At 38.9% G+C, this 18,651-nt stretch overlaps 2 protein-coding genes across 2 annotated transcripts; one reads left to right on the plus strand and one right to left on the minus strand.

Moving 5' to 3' along the window:
- Positions 1-4,037: 4,037 nt before the first annotated feature.
- Positions 4,038-8,298, minus strand: NDUFA5 (NADH:ubiquinone oxidoreductase subunit A5). Its single transcript, XM_005481942.4, has 5 exons — positions 8,169-8,298; positions 7,137-7,181; positions 5,514-5,630; positions 4,837-4,902; positions 4,038-4,269 (listed from the first exon to the last, which is right to left on the minus strand). The coding sequence occupies exons 1-5, from the start codon at positions 8,241-8,243 to the stop codon at positions 4,168-4,170; spliced, it is 405 nt and encodes a 134-aa protein (XP_005481999.1). The 5' UTR covers positions 8,244-8,298; the 3' UTR covers positions 4,038-4,167.
- Positions 8,299-15,168: 6,870 nt separating this feature from the next.
- ASB15 (ankyrin repeat and SOCS box containing 15) lies at positions 15,169-17,075 on the plus strand. Its single transcript, XM_074540243.1, is given in 6 exon segments — positions 15,169-15,255; positions 16,464-16,537; positions 16,539-16,819; positions 16,822-16,854; positions 16,857-16,941; positions 16,943-17,075. Coding segments are annotated over 6 exon segments (693 nt in total).
- Positions 17,076-18,651: the final 1,576 nt, after the last annotated feature.

Consider the following 18,651-nt stretch of genomic DNA (forward strand, 5'->3'; position numbering starts at 1 on the left):
TGCTGGCCTGGGGCGGCCCTAGTGCCGGCACACCCGCAGGGGCCGTGCCCGCGCTGTGACCCTGAGCAGCGATGAGAGCTCGTACCAGCCCATAGCGGCAGCAATGTACGAAAACACCGTTTTTCCTTATATCCTTATTCTGCGAGTAATAGCAGAAGTTGTACTAAAGCCCCAGAACTCTTGGATATCGAGAAAGGGTGTTGTGTGTGAGTGTTGGCAGCCTTCGTGCCACACACCGTCCCTTCCGGGCTGTGTGGCAGTGCCTACCCGTGACATGGCTTGTGCCTAACCCTGCTGCTCTCCTGGAGGGTCCGTGGCGTGAGGACTGAGGCTGGCAACTGGAAATTAAAGACTTGCAAATCAGAATGAAAACCATACGAAATTGGATTTCCTGGTGTTTGAGGTGCCATTTCAGACACAACTCCTGCAAATCTTTTCAGCATGCTACAAGAAAACCAAGTGGACGGTCACATCACATAACTTTCAGATGTGAAATACACAGTTCTGTGTTGCAATTCCAAGAGAATCCTGGAAAAAAGCCTTTCAACAGGCATTGAATTCAAATGGATATTCAATAATTGTATGCCATGATCACTGTTACCATGTTTCCCAGACATTGTTTGGCACTTGAACGTGGGCCTACTCCGCATCTAAAGGACAGAAATTTCCCATTACTACTACTAATGCTGTTTTGTGTAAAACCTTGTTTGAACTCCTAGAATAGGATCACCATTAATTCTGTAGAAAGATACTGTCATTTGTGTCACTTTGTCACTGTTATATAGTTGATTAAACATTCAAGCTCATTTTCAAGTTGCAATGATTTTTCATTTTTTCCCTAATGAAATAGCATATAAGCTTTGAATATTAAAATAATAAAAAGCAGCTTTCACTCATCTCCTATTGGTTTTGGTTTCAGGTTCAGAACACAGCCACTTGGGATAGGTTAAGCAGCACAGATTGCCATCTGGCTAGGAATTACAAAAACCTCAGTACTTGCTCTGCTCTCATGATGGGAAGGTTGTTTTTCTGTTATAAAAGGCTCTGTCTCTGCTAGGTCCCATCCTTGCAGATAAACCTCTTTTTTACTGACATGACTTCAATCAGATGATTTTAAAGTGTTTTGAAGATCTAAACTTTGTTAACTCTACAGCTTGCAGCAATTTACCTTACTACAGATTATAAAATTACATTACAACAGATTATAAAATTGTTTGCATCATCATGGATTTCCAACAATTAAAGGAGAAAAATCAAGCAACATCATTAGTTAGCCTTCAAATTATACTTTGCTAGCATATTCCTCTTGGAATAAATTAGGACCTGTATGGAGGAAACAGATGTGCATTTGTGAAAGGAAGATGAGAGTATGTTTTTATTTGTGAAAGTCAGTTTTAAAAGGCTATATATCAAATTTCAGCAGCAGTGGGCCATGAAAAAAACTTCCTCTCCCCTGGAGGACAATTAATGAGCTTATAGGAGAGCTCTTTTAAATCACATGACAAATACATCTTTAGAAGTAGAGGAAATAACTGAACAAGAAGAGAGTACAGCAAATGTCTCAGGTACAGAATAGTAGAAAGAATTCCAGTAGTTGCTACCATATTCTGCAAACTTTCCTTCCCCCCCATACCTCCAGTATTTCATGTGTCTGTCATTTATACTAGACTTTGTTTATTGTGGGGTTTTTTTTAATTTATTTTGATTTCTCTCAGGTCAGCTCAATACTTATTACCAAAATCCATTAATTTTCATTACACATGTGACAGCATTGGCCCTCATTCAAGTCTGTAATCCCTTACTATTTCTCATGAGAAAATTGTGTTTGTTGACTTTAGCAAAGTCCTCTTCTGGAATGCCATCTAGTGGTTTTACTTAGGAAAAGACCAGCTTCTATCTTGGTCAAGACTGAAAAATCCTTCAAAACCAAACAATAAAACTAAGTATTTTTCACTTCTTAATTTTTCAAAATTTAAAATATTTATGTAATTACAGTAATGATAGTTGGGGGGGGGGGAAACTCAATGCTAAAGAATGCAGTGAAAATAGTTTCTGGAGGAAATAACTTGGGAATACTGGTTTTCTCTTCTATTGACCTACCCCCAAATACCACTGCATAGAATATAAATTTGTAATTTATCCATTTATAATAATCATGTCACAAGAAAATTTATAAGCCTAAAATAAAGACGATGAAAAAACAGCTATGGCCAAGTATGATGTGTAATATAACTAGTGCATAAACTAAAGCTTATTAAACTGCAGATTTTTGTGATATAGCTATATTCCTGTCTTTAAACTTGCAGGAATGTTGCTAGTGGTCTTGAAAAAAACATCAGTAAAGGCAGACTTGCACAGGAGCCTTAGATCTAGTTTGGATATTTTATTCAGGATTTTAAAGATTAACTCTCTAAACACAAGCTTTCAAAAGAATCACAGAATATCCTAAGTTCCCAGATCACAGAATATTCTAAGTTGGAAGGGGCCTGCAAGGGACCATCAAATCCAGCTCTTAAATGAAAAGCCCATCCAGGGACTGAATCCACACCCTGGTGTGATTAGCCCCAAGCTTTAACAACTGAGCTAATCTCAGTGCTCAACATCCTGTAGTTGAAAAACATTTCCTAATAGCAAACCCAGACTCCTCGTGATACAGCTCCATGCTGTTCCCTTGGGTCCTGTCACTACTCACCAGAGATGAGTCCCTGCTCTTCCACTTCCCCTTGTGAGAATGTTGAAGACACAATGAGGTCTCTCCTCGTCTCCTCTGCTCCAGACTAAACAGGTGACAGCCTGTCCACTGACCTCAGCCACTCCTCATATGGCTGCCCCTCAGGGCCCTTCACCAGCTTCCCTGCCCTCCTTTGGACACTCTCTAAAAGCTCTTCATCTTTCTTGTGGTGCCCAAAACTGCCCCAGCACTGGAGGTGAGGCTGCCCTAGAGCAGAGCAGAGCAGAGCGGGACAATCCCCTCCCTTGCCCAGCTTGTACCTGATGCATCCCAGGACAGGGCTGGCCCTTCTGGCTGCCAGGGCACTGCTGGCTCACATTCAGCTTGCCATTGACCAGGACTCCAAATCTCTTTCTGCAGCACTTCTTCCCAGTATCTCATTCCTGTATCTCAGGAATGTTGCTTTCCAGTACCTCAGTCTGTTGCTACCTCCAGGGTTGCCCCATCCCAGTAGAGAATCCAGTGCTTGTCTCTTTAACTTCCCATAGTGATGGCCCATCTCTAACCTGTTGAGGTTTCTCCACAAGGCCTCTCTGCCTTGGAGGGAGCCAACAGCTCCTCCCAGAGTAGTGTAATCAGCAGATTTACTGTGAATCCCTTCCTGTCCCACATCTAAGTTAATGAACACACCAAGAGCACTCAGCCAAAGATAGGGACCCAGCTGGTGAATGGTGGCCAGCCTGATGTCACCTCATTTCCTGCAACACCTAACACTCAAGATGTGAATCAACAGCAGACCAACACAAGCCTACACAATGGCTCCTGAAGATCCCAATGCCAAGGTTTGTGCTGCAGTGTTATGCCAAGCATGGTAACCTACCTGTTAACAAGAGACCTGCTGCTGCCATCAATCTGAGTAGCAGTCTTCTTTCTCCCTCTCACCTCTCCAATTTTCCCAGTACCTCCCACAAGCCAGAAATCATGTTTAGTTATGTGGGCAGTAGGGTCAACCAGTTCAGGACAGAGATTCAGCTGAAACCTAAAATCCTGTTCTTTTTGGGAAGCATTAGATCCCTCAGTGCAGCATCTGCATGGCCATTAGGATCTTGTCAGAGGGTAGCAAAAATACATAGCCAAAGGTGGGACAAAATCATCACGCTTTTCTACAACTTGGACTTTGATTTCAAGTGGCCTATAATATCTGTATTTTTAACACAGAAATACAGATAATAAAAACAACTCAGCGTAAGACACAAGTATCTTGTTAATAAAAAATGCCAAAAATTAAATAAACAAAAGGTTGTAGGAATGCCAGAAAGAATTTTCTTAAAACCCTTTTTTCAAGAAATTGGCAGCAGCCTTTAGATTGCTGAATTAAGTGGACAAAATATATTTTAATGAAGTGATTAGCTTTAATTTAAAGACAACTGTCAGTAACAATAGGTTAATAATTAATTTTTTCTTTTTACTTTCAAGAGGTTACACCATTTTGAAAATTATATTGGCCATCTCCACTGATTAGAAGGAGGTTCTTCAACTAGAGGCTCCCATGGTTTCCACTGCATCATTTTTCTTGCCAGGGACAGCTCATTTTCAGCCTGTTAACAAACACCATACACAAAGTTTTAAATATTATACAATTGCCAAAATATTAAATTACCTCTATGTCAGTTAATTACCTCAGTGATGTTGCTATCTGTCATGATCACAGACTACACAAATTTCATCTATAAATATCAAAGAAACTGTATGCTTTTTGGGGTTGTTTTTAAAAAAAAATCCCATCACCCCTAAATACCCAAACAGACATTCTGTTTAGAGAGACATTCCCAATGAGAACTTGATGATATTTTCCACTTGGTTTGGATTACCCCAGTATTATTCAATCCTCTCCTGCCCTTTTCACGGATTTAGACTCTGGAAGAAGCAATGTAGGTATACATGCATATCTATAAGCATAATGCAAGAAATAGCTGTTAATTTATTAGGTTTTAGCAAGGCTATCCCATTACTATATGACAATTTGTTATCAGGGGTTTTTCTTCTGCTTGACTGTTTTGCAGCAAAAGAAGATACACAAAACTTCCAATTTTCTCAACAAAAGCCCAAGGAGCATTAAAAAACACAGCTACATTTGCACTTCATCTCAAATTTCCCCTCTTTACCTGTACAATGACTTCTTCTATCTGACCACAGTTCAGTTTATCCTGTAGTTTTTGCACATCAGATTCCTGTGTGTTCAAACACAAACAATAAAATGTTTTAGTGTAGAAAGCCATGAGAAGCATGAAAACAATAATTTAACCAGATCACACCAATCTTTCTCAGAACTACTATCAAATCAGCTGGCTTATATAATTTTACATTATCAAAGAAATCTCACACTCATTTGTTACTGAGAAGCAAACATCAAACCCTCAATGATAAATACAAAGAATGAATAATATTTACTGAATCCAAAGAAGAATTAGCAGATAAAGGCTTTAGTTTTTATCTTGGAAAAAAGTCTTGTTCTTAGATTTTTATAGAATTATATGCAAGTTTTCAATTATCACCTTAAATACACAATAACAGTATTGTAGAGTTCAATGTAACAAAAAGTTTTCTTAAATATTGAAGGTAAGGATTGTGCTAAGACACTACACTGGCAAGAGCACAAACTTTTTTTTGTGAAAGAGTGTGAAAATTACCACTTTTCTATCTTTCAAAAAAAATTTCAACAGGAAATTAACAATTCCTTTTCATATGCCATCAAAATATCCCAGTCAATAACAAAAACAAACCTTGACATTTCAACTGTTTCTGAATTGATACAGCATTAAGGAAATATCACTGTACTTACCTTTTTCACCAAATCCATTCGCTCATTTACAATCTGCTCTGTGTATTTCCTGTAAGCTGCATCTCTGGGAATGTTTTCCAGGACACCAAGGATTTTTGTGTACAGTATTCGCAGGCGCTGAAGGGATCACAAGGCATGGTTAAAATACACAACTGCAATTATTTAATTCCTTGTCCTACCAAACCTGCTAAGCAACTACTTATACACAAAATATGGTATTCAATCCAGAAGTGTATGATCAACTAATAATTGAGTCTGAGCCACTGAACTCCATCTTGGGTAAAGCAGGGATTTATCAGGGCTGAAAAATTGCTGCTGTCACATTCCTCAAACGAAAAATAAAATGATAAAACAAAGTTGCAATCTGAACAGATTTGATGCAAAATGAAAAAAACAGAAAAGGCCATAAAGTGCTCTTAAAAAAAAAAAGAGGAAGAAAAAAAGAGGCAAATTCATATCTAACCCATCAGATACCGAAAATTTACCTGAGTAGATACAAAGAGATTATAATGGAGGGTTTTTGGTCACTTTTCCTCATGCTGGTGCAAAGTTCTGGGTAACAAATAGATTTAAATTAAACCTGAAACTTTTATTGCTGGATTTAAATGCAGGGATAAAGGACACATTGTGGTGAATTAATTCACACTTTTGTACCATGTAATTGTATCTACCTGACAAGGAATGGATGTCCCATAGGGACAATAAGAAATAGAAGCAGAATACTAAAAGAAGTACAAGGAAGAAAAACAGGAAACAAAAAGAAAATTGGCAAAAAAATCTGAACTTCAACTAAACCCTTGCCCAGTACTTTACTCTTAGCTTTAAATTGCAGAAAAAAACTAAAATGTACTAAGTTCACTCAGAAGGAGTCTGACAAGGCTGTAGACTGAGCTAGAATAATTTCTACCAAACAGTAGTGAATTTTTCAAGGGTTCTTTTTTACAGCATTCTTAAGTATTGGAGTCAAAAGCATTTTTGAAATAGAATTGCTGTACAATAACAAATTTCAAAGTGGAGAACTTTAAAAAATCACTGAAGTTCTGTCAAAGCTAATGCCTCCTGAATAAGCATGATGTGACAAACATACTTACACTACTGAGCCTGAGAAGGTCAACAGAAAGCCACACATTGCTACAAGAACCCCCTAATGGAGTTTCTGAGTACCACTGAAGTGTTCCATCCCAGGGCTTTGCCATGGCTTTGCACATAGCTAGTCTCTACCATCTAAGACTAGGCCAGCCCTTTGGTGTAAGTTATTTCAATACTTGCATACACAGCAAAGCAGCAAAATTTTTTTTTTTTCCTGAGAAGCAGGAATTATATCTATGAAGAGCTGAATTTAAAGAGTTCTTTGTTTTGGCCTTACTGATGAAAGAAGTCAAATATGGGTTCATAAAGATACACTAGAGAGCTTTTGAAATCAGTGTATGCCACAAAAAGTACATGTGTAAAATAACTTATAATTACATCCATTAAACCTTTATCACTGTGGACAATTTTAATTATTTCATTAAGCTGGCGCCATATTAAGATATACTGCATACCTACACATGCAAACACATCACAAAAACCTTAGAGCAGACTGACAGTTTCTATTACTACAGAATGAGACATGTTACATACCTCATGAGGGTTCTCAGCTACAGCCAATCCTACAAGTCCAGTGGTCTGCAGAGAGAGCATAAACATACTTAACACACCTAAGCATCCATTCCCACATTAATTATTTTGTTTTGACTCAATATACAGCTGAGAGGGACCATTCCACGGCACCAGCCTTACCTCCTGCTATATGCCCGTTATCCCAGAGTTCCAGTGCTCCAAGAGGGAGCAGCTCATCTTAGCAGAATCAGAATCATAAAATATCCTGAGCTGGAAGGGACCCACAAAGATCATCCAATCCAACTCCTGCCCTGCACAGCACCATTCCCAGGGGTCACACCATGTGCTGAGAGCATTGTTTAAACACTTCCTGAATTCTGTCAGGCTGGTGCTGTGACCACTGCCCGGGGGAGCCTGTTCAGTGCCCAAACACCCCCTAGGTGAAGAACGTTTTTCTAATATCCAACCTCAACCTTCCTGACACAACTTCGGGCCATTCCCGCGGGTTCTGTCACTGGTCACCACAGAGTTGAGTGTCTGTCCCTCCTCTTCCCCTCGCTGCTGTAACTGCAATGAGGTCTCCCCTCAGCCTCCTCTTCTCCAGGCTGAGCACACCAATGACCTCAGCCGCTCCTCACAGGGCTTCCCCTACAAGCCCTTTAACATCTCCGTTGCCCTCCTTTGGATGCTCTCTAATAGCTTAGTATGCTCTCTAATAGCTTAGTATCTTTCTCAGACCGCGGCGATCAAACACTGAAGGTGAGGCCGCCTCAGTGCAGAGCACAGCGGGACAATCCCTCCTTCGCCACCCCGGCGCTGCTGTGCCTGATGCGCACCGAGCAGCTGCCGGCACCGCTCCGGTGCCCCGGCTCCAGCCACCCCCGGCTGCCTGGGAGGTCACCCAGGCCCTGCGCTGCCCTCGGCCTTTCTTTCCCTCGCAGAGGGGTGGCCGACCGCTCTCCCCACATGGCTGCGGCACTCCTTGCCCTCCCCCAGAACTGCCGGCCCGCCGCAGGAGCAGGACGCGGCCCCGGGCCCTCGGCAGCGCCTCACCTTCCTCAGCGCCCCCGCCATGGCCGCGCTCGCGGCGCCCGCAGAGGACGCAGCGGAGGGCGCCGGGCCGCGCATGCACCGCAGCGCCCGGCCGGCGGGGCGGCAGCAGTGCGCGTGCGCGGGGCCGCGGTGTGCAGACTGCTCGGAGCGGTGCGAGTCCCGTCAGGGGATCGCTTAGAAAAGCGAAAAAACGCCCCAAAACAGAGCTAGCCAGAAAATAGACAACAGGGAACTTCATTAAGGACCTTGCGATAGAGAAAGTGGGACAAAAGAGCAGTGGAAAGACAAGTTATTGGTAGAGGTGAACATGATGTACATTTGAAGATCCAGTTGTCCCTCTATTAAGTCTTATGCTTAGTTGCTAACTTAAAGTGTGAGTTTTCCGCAGTACTACTTTCTAATAATTACATTGTAAGTTTGTATCTTATCCTGGACAACTCGTTCTTTATAGTTCCTTTGTCCTGCCGTTGAGCTCCTATTTTTCATAACTAGTGAGCAAACTCCCCCAGCTGAGTCTCAGAATATCTCATTTTTCCCTGGAAGCCAGTCCTTTGATAAAACAAACACTTCAATCTGCACAGTGGCTCATACAATTTGTATCAGTATGCAGGATTTGTGTTTCCCCACGCCTGTGTTCTTGGCAATTTCATCAGAAAGAGCTGGAATTTCTTTCCTAGGTACTGAAATTCTTTCTTTCCAAAATGCCAGTCTTCAAAAATTCCTGCCTTTTTTTTATTGGACCACCCTGTATTTTCCCCGCCTCTCTGATGGTCTAACTAGATTATCTGTCTCCTGGTGACACTAACAGAGCACAGCACCAATGGCTCTGTGCCTGGCAATCTTTGAGCACAGTCAGTGTCGTTCTAGCAGTAGTTCTGACTGACTTTAGACAGCCTAAGCATGTGGGAGTGCTTGCCACATCCCAACAAAGTGAAAAACAATAGACCTTGTTGATGAAAACCTTCATGAAATCCATCTCAAAGTGGTACTGTGGGAAATTCTCCAAACTGGTCAAATACCATTAAAATACATGATTTATTTTAAAATATAACTAAGCTGAAACCTACAAAATATTATCAGTGTACAGTCAACACTGACTTTGAAAACAAACAAACAAACCCCACCCACATAGCATTTCACAGTTATTATTTGCTTTACACTGGGGATTCTGTTATGACTAGTATCCTGTGTATTAATATTCAGTATGTAGGTAACCTAAGAAGGCCTTGCTATAGCTCTCCATCCCATGTTTGTCTCACCAATGAATTTATTGCATGATATTATATCTCAAATTGCCAAGTGATGTGGTGTACATACAACAACAACTCACTTATTCTGCACGGAACGTAATTGATGGATTTATATCTAGTAATTATGTATGAGTGGAATCATGCACTTCATGCACAATGTTATTAAAAATATCTGAAAATCAAAACAATACCATGTTTGTAATGTGGATGTGTACTAATTCTGATGGTGTCTTGGTTATGTAAAAAAATGAAAGAACTGAAAGTAAGTAATTACAACATTTGTGTTCTTTATATGTATTATAAATACATATTTTTCATTTTTTAATTAGATAAGAATATATCTCTCTCCATATCATCTCATAGCCAGCAGTAGAACAGGATCTCAGCATTGCTTCTGTCTGCTTCTGTCTGCTTCTGCTTATACTGGGGTTTTTTAGGGGTGTGCCACCTTCAGTTAGGTTGCATTTGCCAAAGAAGTTTCAGTGAATATTGTTTATCATCATTAAATGTTTTTGTTGATCTCATGTTCAAAGATTGAAATGCATGTAGTGCCTTAGTTAAGCTTACACTTTTATGGTTCTATAAATGCAAGTGAGTCAAATGTCATGGAGGAGTTCACTGTAAAATTTAATTTCATTAGAACAATTGAAGACAAGATGGAAGTTTGGGGTTTTTTCAGTTTGTTGTGTACTCTTATTGGTCTGTTCATTATGGTAAAAATGATAACTAATTGGTTAAGACCAGAACAAGACTGGTTTTGAATCAGTGGTATTTCCAACTTCTTCCTCATCCCATGCCTGGGTTTAGCTTGCTGTGTACTGCTGTTCTTGATCTTATTCTGGAGCTATTCTGTATTTTCATCACTGCTGTCTGTGGCGCCATGCTTCCTGCTTCTTTGTCCCGCTTCAAGTTATTAACTGGTTAAAAAAGTACTGTAATTGTCTGTCATTGAATCTATAAAGCTTTGTATCATGCCAGCCTCAGAGAGAGAGATTAGTGTTTGGTGATGTTACATGGTGGGATCTGCAACTAGTTGAAGGCTAAACCTTCTCAAATTTGTTGTGATTTATGTAAATATGCTCCCATATGTTATTAACGTAGTGCTTGAGAATAATTGGCAAATACTTAATTTTCTTAATGGGAGTAGTTTAACCAATGGGGACACAGATACTCTTATATCCCCAGACCTCGTGTTACATTTGATGAGATTTTAGAGAAGTCATGTGTAATACTTTCCTGAGGGTCGGGTCTGCTTATGTTACAGTTGTACAAGGTCAGACCTTAATTTATCTAGCAACTGCGTATTTAATTTTAGAAGTATCACAGGACACCTCAGCTTGCAGGGCACTGTTCCTGGCTGCTCAAAATTCAGGCCCCAGAGTAGCACTGGCAAGATAATGGGTTGAAATGGTGAGACTGTGCTGTGCTTGCCAATTAAACGAACAGAGAAATAGTTTAAAAACGTAATACTTCAGAGACTGAGTCCAAATTTAGATTGCTAGTAATTCTTTCATTGCTATGAATAACCTCTGTGCATGCCTAAGGGCCTTCTATTTATGGAATAAAGCTAAGATTGTCTAGTTTATTTTGAGGTTAAGAAATTAGAATATCTCACTCTCACGTAACTTTATGTGTTTAAAAACAATAAATGCTTGATACACTTCTTTCCAAGGAAAGATACAACTTCCATGATCAGCAAGTGGTTCATATTTTTTCTAATGAGAAAGCAGTAATTTAGAGAGAAAAACATTTTTTCTAAATAGAACATCAAGGAGTAATGTCTAGTGTTTCAGGTATGAATATAAAAAGTATCAGAAAAATATCAGCCTACTCAAAATGTTGTTTCAGGAAAATCTTCTTTGTAATATAAAAAACTACAACTCATTTAGAGTAAGGGTTTGCAATTGTTTCCAGTGAGGTAGTGTGTGTGTCAGGCAGTTGAGAAACTGCCAAGGATGAATGGAAGAAGATTTTCCTGCTGAGCTTTTTAGCTTTTTCATTGCCACATCACGTAATGGAGCAGCGATGTTTCTGGTGCTGCTCAGGGTATCAGCCATGCTGTTTTGTTCCCTGTCATCCCTGTGGAACATCCATGCTTTTGTTAGCCCTTTTCACCCCAGCACAGTGTATTACCAGCAGTGATACAGCAATTCAGGAGCGGCTGTAGACCCTTGGCAGCGTGTCCAGCTCTGGGGAGCTCTTTGCCTCACACCGGCTCTACCCTGTCACAGTTACTTGCTACTAACCAACTTTCTCATTTTACAATGTATGGATTTTTGTGAGATAAGATCATTTGAAAATAGTACACACAGCAATTCTGAAACACTGCTCATCTAAGACCTTTCTAGTTAAGTTCATGTTCAAGAGCTTTATGATGCCTCTGGTGGAATCACTCAGGGAGTATAGCAAAGCAGGAGAAAGTTTTGGGTATGGAAACTGCATAACTAAGAGAAAATTTTCTGTGGTGGCCTCTAAGCTGGTTTATTCCTCTGATGTTTTGGAGAGAAAGGAGTCATAGAAAGGAAATACATTCTAATGAAAATAAAAGGATTTTATTACTAAAAGCTATCTTAGTGTTCTTAATTCTTCATGGAAACACTGATGTTGAGAGCGTGTTTATCATCTCGCAGGAGTAGACCATATGTGAACATTGCTAAAACATCTTTTTAATATACTAAGCTGACTTTTTTTTTCAGAGATTTTGCAGTATGAGGGTCTGATCTGAGACCTGTGCAAATCTTCAGGAGCCTCTTCGGTTCAGGCTCTGGGGTAAATATAATATGATGGGCTGGAATATAATAATTCTCAACTTTCCTATGGACAGCAACTTCAGTAAGGCTGGCAGAGCATGAAGGTCTGGATCCAGTAGGGTGATCCTGATTCATTAAAAAAAAGTTTTATCAATGGTATAATTGAGGGTTATTCAAATTTAGGGTTTTCAAAATGGAAGGTATGAAAAAGGGGAAGGTAACTTTTGTCTTAAAGCAGTTGTGGAGGAAATAAGATTATGAATGTTACATATTTTTCCTTAATAAATTATCTCACGTAAATTAACTGTTTCATTAGGAGCACCTCTTAGCTGCCAATGAGATATTAATGTGCTCTAACATGTACTTTCCTGTTAGCTGATGACAGATTGAGGTTGCAGTTGTGTTCATTGATGTATACTTCTGAAACTGCTACTCTAGGAGAGATTTTATCCTTGCTCCCTGAAAGGTTTGTGTGTGTTTGTAACAAGAGTGTATTTGTGACTTAAATGATGGCAGCTGTAAGGTGCCATCAGAATTTGAGAAGTGTTAATGAAAATGAGAGGAAAAATGCATAAAAGAATCTTACCTCAGAATTCTTCTGCCTGTCAATGGAGTGTATTGCCCACAAGAGATGAGGGAGAGTGGTGCATGTGTCCACATAGTGATGAGCAGTTCCTCAGTCTGACTTCCATGTTCAATCTTCTTTTGGCCTGTTATGCTCCAACCTTGACTATGGACACAATAGGAAGGGACAGAGAAGAGAACCTTCAGAAAAGCTTGTCCTTTATGAACAGCGCAAAGGTTTGTTTTTCTAAGCCCCAAATGAAAATGTGTTTGTGAATATTCTTTTACTATTCTCAGACTACTTTTTATTGTGTTCAGACATGGCACTCAAGACCCAAGTTGTATATTTTCTCCATCAGACAAAATGGAATTAACATAGAGATTTTTAACATCTTCCTTCCAATTTCTTTGCTTGAAGTTGAAAACCCAGGCCATGACTCCAGTACACATTGAAAGAGGTGAGAAACTGTGTTATGTGGGAGTCAGAATCCAAGAGAACTTTAGTTTCTGAGTCAGTCTAAATGTAAGCCCTTACTAATTTAATTTTGGCTTGCAAGCTTTATCATAATGTACTAACTAGTAAGGTATTTGTGGATGGGATTATAATATTGGCTGTGGTACTTTGAGTGACTTAGTGCTTACAAAAGCAATGCAGAAACTAGTCTGAAGAGAAAGCTGATTAACACTTCCCCTTGAACACAAGTTTCATAAGATTTCTTCCAAATAAAATTTCCAACTTTCCTTCTCTATTTGCAGGATGACTAGAACCATGATCAGTGACAAACATACAACAGGGACTTAATATAAGTGTATAATATTCGTGCAACATTTTAAGGATTATAAGTGTTCAGTGTGGTGGAAAGAGCACATGACTGCACAAACTGTGGAAGTAGTAGTTTAAAAATAAATAAAAAGATTCAACAGGGCAAATGTGTTAAGCGACTGAGATTGAATCAATCAGAGAAACCATCAAATTCCAAAGCTTATTTGGAAAAACCTAGGTAGGTACAGCATATATTAACATGTTTTTCTTTCTGTGTGTTTTACAACATATAAAGACTGCATTTTATAGTTCAAGAACCTGGAAGATGTTGTAAAGAGCAAAATTCCTGACCTTCCAGTTATAATGAGAATTTACTAGTAAGATGGTTGGTTTATGTGATATCATGAGGAAAAAGCGCAGTGAACATAAGCCACAGTTACAGTTGGTGATATGAACAGACTGAATTAAGTTGATGACTATAGTTAAAAGGTTTGACATACTCTGTTACTAATCCACTGAGCATTTCAATGACTCTCACACCTTGAAAATAATAGCTGGCATGGCTTGGCCATAGCCTGACCATGTGGACCAAACTCATGTGAATGTCCATTATTCATGACTGCAGAAATAGTGCAGAGTCCAAAGACCTTTTTCTTCTGTAATCGACTGTGCTTTGGCAGTATAAAGATAATACAATATTTGTGAGTGTTTGGGGTTTGTTTTGGGAGGTTTTAACATATTAAAGACCATTAAAAGAGATAATTAATGACATGAGATCTTTTTATTGTATCACCTAGTGAGAACAATAGGAAAATTGCAACATCCATGAAGCAAGGTATCCTGGGGTGAAAACAGAACAAAACAAAAAAAAAACAAACAAAGACCACACCCTAAAAGTAAATAAAATAGTCCCATTGCAAATCTGATCTTTTGACATATTGTTTTTCAACTGCATCACATTTATCCATTCAAGTTTGTAAGATGAAGTATCTGGGCTTCAAGGACTTGTGAACCTGACATATGCTTTGAAGGAAACTGATCAAAGGGAGTGGTTTCCACTGCAGAAGGCTGCAGTTCAGCCAATTCCACAAGTATTTGAAGTCACTTTAGATGGCAGGAAAGGTTAAAATATCCCATAAGATAAGGGGAGCAACAAAGAAACAGAATAATGAAGACACCAACAGGCTAGAACTATTAACTAAAAGTATGACCAAGTCCTCCATGGAGCATCTTGCTTATGTTGTTTAAATGTTCCAGCAAATTTTCTGGTTTTGGAAAAGTTGCATCAGTTTACAACAGCAAATAAATTGGACCATTTTTACCATTTTGTTCAGAAGCTTACAGAAAAAGCAAGAATTTCTATTCAGTATTCTGTGTGTTTGGCAGTACTGGTTAGGTGAACATAATTACAAATACTTTTAATAAAAACATAGCACTTAAGGATTTCTGATATATGTGTATGTGCTAACAGCCTTGTGCTTTATTTTGTTGTATCTTTTTTCACTTTCTTACCTCTAGCATCTTATGAATCAACATGACAATAAAAAACATGCAATGAAAAACAGCACTAACTTTGGCAGCAAAAACTGGCTTTGTGGAAAATGTGCAAATGATCGTGGAAAAGGGTGTTTATCCCAAGACCATAAGTTACAAGAGAAACTTATTGGTCAACAATGCAAGAAGCTGCAAAACAGAGATGCAAAGACATTTTTGACGTTCTGAAGAATGATGGAAATGTGAACATTAAGGACAAATATGGAGTAACACCATTAGGGGTTACGGCTGAAGGTGGTCACTGTGATGTGCTGGAGCATCTTAATCATATTGATAGGTATTCAAGAAAAGAGAAATTCACCTCTGCACCGGCATACATCTTGCCTGAGTGCTGAGGTCTTTCAGGAAAAAAAGAGGAAATTAGCTGGAAGGAAAGTAAGCATACATGAATGTTTTTGCTGGACTGGAGTGATGCTTACATGTTTCTGTAATGCATGTGGGAGGAGTGGCAGCGTTAAAAGCAATCCCTTTCACTCAAGGAGAGATTGCTATATGTGCTCTTCTTGCTCTGTTTTGTTTCTCTTTACTCTACTCCATCCCTCCCTCCTACCTTTCCTTCCACGTATGGAATTATATTGCTATTAATTAATGTAGTATACTTGAAATATGCTGGTTTGAAAGTTCTCAGTTGTAATGCTTAGAGTCAAAGCAGAGCCCACTCAGGTGAGCACTTGAATTTGTGTCTGTACACCTCTTATTTTGATTTTGAGTTTTATATTTGCCATGCTTTAGTAAAGCTTTAACTTAAATATATCTGAAAATAAGAAGGAAAGTACTCTGGGTTTGTTTTTATGATGCTCTGTAAATCACTTTGGATATAAATATAAGTTCTGTTTCCTCCTTTGAGGTGGAAATGTCAAGGCCTCAGCAGATGATTGTGTAATAGCATTATTTTAAGCAGCTGGACGGCATAGTCTAGACTGCATAACTCTGCTTTTGAAAGATGAAGTGGCAGTGAGCCTGGTGAGGTAGGGCTGCTCTCCACACACAAAATGGCTTGTGAGGGCCTGTGAGGGCTTGTGAGTGGCTTACTCACACCTGTGAGTATGAGCTTGGACTTTTCATTTTTACTAAGAGACAATGTGACACAAGGTTACATCAAAGATGTTTGTAGTAAACTTGGCAAACATATATTTATGTACATTTCTATTTTAGAAGTACCACTGTTCTATTAGATTTAATTCACTTTTCTTTTTTGCAGAAACTAAGCAAAATGCAAAACACACTCCTTAGAATTAAGTGAAAACCACTGAAGCAACTTAAACACATCTTATTTGACAGTGCTCAAAACTGGTGTTTCTATGTTTTAAACTTTTGTAAGAAGTCTAGGTGGTAACTACGAACATAGATGGATGAGGGTTATTTTCTTCCTGTAAGGAAGTTTCACCTGCCTAGTTTTGTTGACTGTTTTTAGGGCAGGAAGTATCTCATTGCAGCCACATCCCAAACTTTAATCCAGGAAAGTGGGCCAAGCACTGTTCATTCTGCTAGACAGCCAGAACCAGTGTCTAGAGCTTGTCATTGAAAATGGTTTGGATGTCAACACTCTCTTGTCTGAACACATAACTTCAAATACTTATGATGACAGAAGAGGGACTGCACTTTGTTGTGCTGTTTCTAATAATGAGATTCTTCACACCAAAATATTGCTCAAAGCAGGAGCAAATCCAAGAAAGGATCCTTTAAACTATGTTCTCATAGCAGTGAGAGCTGACAGCCATGGAACTGTAAAGCTACTCCTATCTTATGGAGCAGATGTCAACTGCTAATTTCGTTGCTTAATGATACACATTTCCCCAGTGCATTTGGTATTCTTTGAGTGGTGACATGATGCTGAGGCTGTTGCTCTGTCATGGATATAATGTGAAGATGTGTTTGGACTTTGTGTCAGGGTATCTTTGGAAATTTTTTTGTGCGGCCAGCTCCAGAGCTTGAGCCTATTCCCAGTTGGACTACTTCTTCAATAAACAATAAACTAATAAATGCATACATTCCTTGCTTCTCTTCACTTGGCTCTTTTCATTAGCCAGATTGAAACACTCTGGTTTATAGTGTTGAATTAAGATTAACATACTGTCAAAATCATTTTTTGAAAACACTCTAAAAATAAAATAGCCATTTCTCATTTTCCTCTCTGAGGTGGAGAAAATGATGGTGCTGATGTTGTTTTATTATTTATTTACATTAATATATCAGAGATTTAGAAAGGAAATTTTAAGAAATCACGAGGAAGAATTCTGGAATTTCTGTTCCTTTCCTAGCTAGTGGAGTAGATGTGTTTCCAAAGAAATATTTCTGTTGAACAAAACAGTGCCACAGATTACAGGATTTTTTTTGCCTTCAAGCCTGTTTGCTTAAATTAAGGGTTCACAAAGGCTAAACATGGAAGAAAACAGCTTTTAAGGTAACCTACCTAGGTATTAATTTGACTGTTGAAGGCCATTCCTAGGGCTTTGTTTAAATTAACTTCTGTAATTACTTTAAAATGTGTTCTTTGGCATTTTCTGCACAGATTTAGAAATTATGGCTTGATGTGTTCTCTGTTTCAGTTCTATGAGTTTATTGCTGTTCTGTGATTGAGACATTTAGCTGGAAAAGTGGCTTGTGTTTTTTACACAGATTATGTGTCTCTAAGCACAAGAATTCATTCTTTCATAGAAACACGGTAAAAATGAGCAGAGATACGACAGACTGGATGAATATCTAACTTCCAGTTAATAGTAATGTTAAGAGTTATTATAGGAAATTTTAATTGCTTATGTCAGGTCACAATCATCCAAAGAGTTGTAGCATGCTTTGTACATAAAAGATCATGGTTCTATGTAAAAGTCTTCAAACATCTAAATTGTTATTTTTAGGTATTTTTGCCAAGTGTTTGGTCCTGGTAGAGCTTTGGTGTATACATGTATCAAGGCTTGGCAAAATTTAAGGGACTTTAGGTAAGTTCTTTTAAACAAACAGTAGATTTTGATGGGCAAGCCAGGAAATCAAGCCTATCCCCTTGGTTAAGAAATATTGTAACTTTAATTTTGGTTCCTTCAGAATTTTGGCAGATCAGTTCTTGAGCAGACTCACCCTCAGTCATGTTTTCATGCACTGCACAGTATGTTTCTGCACATTTAGAGAAAAAAATCTGACAGAATAAATTTAAAGATATTTAATTAAAAATTATTTGCAGTTACTCCCTTTGTTTTTCTAGCATCTGTTCCATCTTGAGGAAAGAAAAAAATGCAGACCCTCCCAGCTAAGAAGATATTTCAATTGATGGACATCAGGATTACACAGGCCATAATCCATTTAGCTAAACTCACAGTTATTAAATTATTGTATTGGAAAGGATCTTAAAGATCATTTAGTTTCAACCCCCCTACCATGAGTGGGGACACTTTCTATTAGAACAAGTTTCTCAAAGCCATCTGCAACTTGGCCTTGAACACTTCCAGGGATGGGGCAGCCACAACAACTCTGGGCATCCTGTTATTTGAGAGATATGCTGGTTATCACACACACACATATTCACACAAACCAAAACTCAGCTCCAGGATGCTTCTGCCCTGCCCCCAGAACTCACTTTCCATGTTCTTCAGAATTTCTCCTTACTT

The sequence above is a fragment of the Zonotrichia albicollis genome, chromosome 4 (assembly GCF_047830755.1).
Source record: "Zonotrichia albicollis isolate bZonAlb1 chromosome 4, bZonAlb1.hap1, whole genome shotgun sequence".
In the NCBI taxonomy this organism is placed as follows: Eukaryota; Metazoa; Chordata; class Aves; order Passeriformes; family Passerellidae; genus Zonotrichia; species Zonotrichia albicollis.